Source organism: Arachis stenosperma, chromosome 8, assembly GCF_014773155.1.
Source record: "Arachis stenosperma cultivar V10309 chromosome 8, arast.V10309.gnm1.PFL2, whole genome shotgun sequence".
In the NCBI taxonomy this organism is placed as follows: Eukaryota; Viridiplantae; Streptophyta; class Magnoliopsida; order Fabales; family Fabaceae; genus Arachis; species Arachis stenosperma.
Genome location: NC_080384.1, coordinates 2,341,911 through 2,346,342, shown reverse-complemented (window position 1 = coordinate 2,346,342; position 4,432 = coordinate 2,341,911). Strand labels below are relative to the sequence as shown.

At 37.1% G+C, this 4,432-nt stretch overlaps 1 protein-coding gene across 1 annotated transcript; it reads right to left on the bottom strand.

The window, feature by feature from the left end:
- Positions 1-1,448: 1,448 nt before the first annotated feature.
- On the bottom strand, positions 1,449-4,222 carry LOC130943810 (leucine-rich repeat receptor-like protein kinase PXC1). Its single transcript, XM_057871836.1, has 3 exons — positions 3,211-4,222; positions 2,421-2,841; positions 1,449-2,346 (listed from the first exon to the last, which is right to left on the bottom strand). The coding sequence occupies exons 1-3, from the start codon at positions 4,141-4,143 to the stop codon at positions 1,664-1,666; spliced, it is 2,037 nt and encodes a 678-aa protein (XP_057727819.1). The 5' UTR covers positions 4,144-4,222; the 3' UTR covers positions 1,449-1,663.
- Between the last annotated feature and the right edge of the window lie 210 nt (positions 4,223-4,432).

Genomic DNA, 4,432 nt, shown 5'->3' with positions numbered 1-4,432 from the left:
AATTAATTATATTTATTCAATTTAAAAAAATAACGGTGGTTAATTTTTTTATTTAAATACATTCATATTATTTTCAAGTTAAAAGAATATACTTATTTAAAATAATATGAGTATGTTTATTTAAATTTAAAAAATTTTAAAATAATAAGAATGTGTTTATTTAAAATTTTAAAATTTCAAATTTTAAATAAACTTACTTATATTAATTTTAAATTTTATTTAAAATAATACAAATATGTTTATTTAAATTAAAAAATTGAAATAATAAGAGTATATTTATTTAAAAATTTTAATTTAAAAATAATATAAGTGTATTTATTTGTTAGTTAAAAATTAACAATTGTTTTTTTTAAATCGAATAAATATAATTAATCATATGAGCATAATAATATGAATACATACAATTTTATAAATCATTAATTTAAATTATATCTATTTAAATTTTAAATTACAAACTAATATAAATTTTATAATTTAAATTCTAATTATTTAAATGAAATTAAATTGATTAAAAAATAAAAATATACTAATACAATTCAAGTCGTATTAAAATGTAAACAAGTTTGTTGAGTCCATAAACAAACTTTACGTAAATAAATAAGTTTAGTGAATGTGATAGGTGAATTTTGTGCAAACTTTATGAAAACACATTAAAAAAAATATTTTCCTAAAAAATAACATAATTTTTGTTTGAGAATTAATTTTTTTTATATTTTATAATAGAAATAAAAAATCTGATTAACATTGAGCTGGTCCAATATACTAGGTAATCTTATTTTTTAATGATTTTAATTATAATTTTAGTTAAAAGAAAATTATATAGTAGATAATTAACTACAATTTTTCAAATTAAATTAATCAATTTGTTTTTAAAATAAAATAAAATAAAAAATTTAACATCATAATTATATGAATTGGTTTCACAAAGAAATCATTTATATAAAATAAACTGATTTTTTTAAAATCAAATGATAACACATGTTATTTATCTAGAAATAACTTCATGTAAAGTTGACTGGAAATGAATTTCTACCTTACATAAAACATTTTTATTCTTAAAAAGTTAAATTTTCTCTAGCATGCCGACACACACCACTCACCTGTCTGTCTTTGTTTCGTTTGTTTTTCCTCTTAAAATCTATTTTTTCACTGCTCATCGATTTACTTTGCATTATAAAACAGTCACTGCATACTTTACGAGAATCTCAACTGCAAGTGGGGCCAGTTGATACAGAGACTAGTTATGTACTTATGTCTCAAGATCCGCTTTAGCATAAACCCCAAAATGTGCATCTAGAATTCAACTAATAAATATCACCACATACTCTAAGTTAATCAGCTGCAAAAAAAAATATCAGACTCTACTTACTAGCTGCATACAAGCAGTAATAGATAACATTTCATGACTAAGCGCATAAATCACACAGAAATCAATAACAACAATAATTAACACAATTATTTGAAGTATCACCCAGTACAACAAGTGACAATAGGCAGATAATAATGCAACCAGAGAACAGAGGAACCAGTGCAGAAATGAACAATCAGATTCATCAAGGGATACTCAGATACTCCCCAAATTGTATCCGGATCCAAAGTTATAAATATACGGCTTCTTCAAAATGACAGATATCTTGAAATGAAGAGTGTAAGCATTATTAAGCTAGGCCATGCCATCTTCAGTGGTGGGAATGGAAGGCGAAAGCGAATTGCGCGACTCATCAAAATCCTCCACAAGAGGCGATTGTTCCACCCTGATATCCTCAATCATCTTCACAACTTCCAACGTAGTTGGCCTCTTCTCAGGCTCCAATTCCGTACAAACCAACCCAACATTCATCATGGCGAGAAGCTCATCCTCAATGTTCTTGTACCTCAGCAGTTCCTGATCAAACACCTCCGCGTTCCACTCCTCACTATCCTTCACAAGGGAACGAACCCATTTGGGAAGATCCAAGTGTGGTTCCTCCAACTCCGTCCGAGGTCGCGGCATGGAAGGATGCTGATGAGACGGTGCTTTGCCAGTTAGAACCTCCAAGATCAAGACGCCGAAGCTGTAGACATCGGCTTGCTGGGAAAGTTTCTTGTGTTCTGATTGCTCCGGTGCTTTGTAACCGCCCAACTTGGCTATGGCGTGGACGGGATTAAGGAGGAGGAAGAGGCCGAAGTCGGAGATGCATGCAGCGCCGTTCTTGTCGAGAAGGACGTTGGAAGATTTGATGTTGCCGTGAGGGATCTTGGCAGCACTGTACTCTGCATGAATGCGAGCTAGTCCTCTGGCTGCTCCTAACACCAGGCTTATTCTTGTCGTCCAATCTAATGGGATTCTTCCTGCTCCACGGTTCCCTGTCCATATACACCATTACCATGTTGAACAAATTTAAAATAAGCTAACATAACTAAAACTAAACCCAACTAACCATGAAGAAGTGTATGCAAGCTTCCATTGGGAAGATAATCATAGACAAGAAGCTTTTCTTCCTTGGCATAGTAAAACGCTATGAGCCTCGCAATGTTTGGGTGCTTCATCTTCCCCACAACATCCATGTACTGCTCAAACTCGCTCCTCTCACAAGGGTTCGCATCCTTCAGCCTCTTCACCGCCACCGTGCACCCGTCATCCAGCACCGCCCTATACACAGTCCCCAAGCTCCCCTTCCCGAGCATCTCTGCCGATGCGCGAAGCAGATCCTCCAGCTCAAACTGGCTTCTCCTGTCGAAGAACACCAGCCTGCTCCGCTCAGTGTCCACCGTTCCATCACTGTCCCTTTCTGCCCCGCTGCCACTAGCGTACACCCCGTAGCTGCTCTCACTCTTCCTCTTGCCGCTTTCACTCCCAACCTATATACATTGCATAAATACGAATACAAGTATTAAATAACATACACAAATATAGCAATTTTAAGAAATTTAAAATCAACAATGTTACTGTATCAGCACAAATTTTTGTTTTAGGCCAAATAACATACACAAATTATTGTTTTCAGTCAATAATCAGTCCACAAATTTATTGATATAGAAAGAAAAGTCTAAATACATCCGTAAAATAGTAGTATAAATAAAAAATGAACGGCCTCCAGCTTTTCTCATTTGAAATCCGATTTTTAAAATCACAGTATGACGCACATGTATGTATAATTGAATATGTATACAATACGCATGCAGTAGTGTATGCGAGTAAAAATGAAGTTTTGTGTAGGACAGCCCCACCATTGAGTTTGAGGTTCTCCCACCGGAGCAGCAATGCGCCACGGTGAAAGAGACAACCACAAGAAACACCACGCAAACCGCCACTACAATTGCCACGATCATCCCCGGACTTAAACCTTTCCGTGATGGTGGGTTCTTCTGAACTGCGACTACGCTACTCGTTTTCGGTATGACGTTTGGGTTTGAAGGAACAGTTTTGTTATCAGAAGAGGACGAAGGAGAAGGAGTCTCGGTGGAGGAACATTTTGGCAGTGGTGAATCACCACAAAGTGCGCCATTCCCAGCGAAGCTTGCAATACCAAACCTGTTGAGCATGGAATTCGGTAAGTGTCCGACGAGTTCGTTATTGGTTATGTTGAGCTCCTTGAGGTTAACGAGGGAAGAAGAGAAATCGGGGACTTCGCCGGAAAGAGCGTTGTTCTGGAGGCGGAGCGTGAGGAGGTGAGTTAAACTTGAAATTTCCTTGGGAACCGGTCCTCGGAGGTTGTTATCGGAGATGTCAAGCCTCACGAGGAGCCTGAGGGAGGAAATCTCCAGAGGAACCTCGCCGGAAAAGTCGTTGCCGGAGAGATAGAGGAGTTCGAGGTCGGTGCAGTTGCAAAGAGTGGAAACGGTGCCGTTTAGGCGATTGTCGTGGAGATCAAGGAATCGGAGGTAGGAGAGTAATGAAAGGGAATGGATGGGGCCTCGGAGATTGAGGGAAGGGAGGGAGAGTGCCACCACTCTGCCGTTTGGGGAGCACTCGACGCCGCGCCAAGTGGAGGCCGCGGCGCAAGCATCGGCGCCTGTCCAGTTTGTTAGGAGAGAGGCGTGTGCGTCGGTTTGGAGGCGGAATTGGGTGAGTGCGTGTGTATCATTTTGTGGTGCACTCTCACATTTGAAGCACATAAACGCCAATGCCAAAGTAAGAATAAGAAGAGGAACCTTGTCCATGATATGGTGTGGGGGAGGAAGTGTGAGAGGGGAGCAAAGGATTAGTGTGTTTTTTGAAATTAAAAGGTGGGGAAGAAGGTTCTTGATTGGTGACTGGTAAGATCATGGAAAAGAGGGAGGGGAGGAGGAAGCCCGTATTAAAAGAGAATTAATTAAGACAAAATAAAAAATATTAATTACCTCAATTTTTTTATAATTTGGAACAGCAATCATATTTGCAAAAAAAAAGGAAAGAAATTATTTTTAAGATAGAAATAAAAATAATATTTTAGTTGAATATTGATATTTG

Coding starts and splice junctions, on each gene's coding strand:
- LOC130943810 (XM_057871836.1), bottom strand. CDS start 4,143: ATGGACAAGGTTCCTCTTCTTATTCTTACTTTGGCATTGGCGTTTATG. Junction 2,842..3,210: donor GGAGAACCTCAAACTCAATG/GTGGGGCTGTCC, acceptor CAATGTATATAG/GTTGGGAGTGAAAGCGGCAA. Junction 2,347..2,420: donor CTTGCATACACTTCTTCATG/GTTAGTTGGGTT, acceptor GTATATGGACAG/GGAACCGTGGAGCAGGAAGA.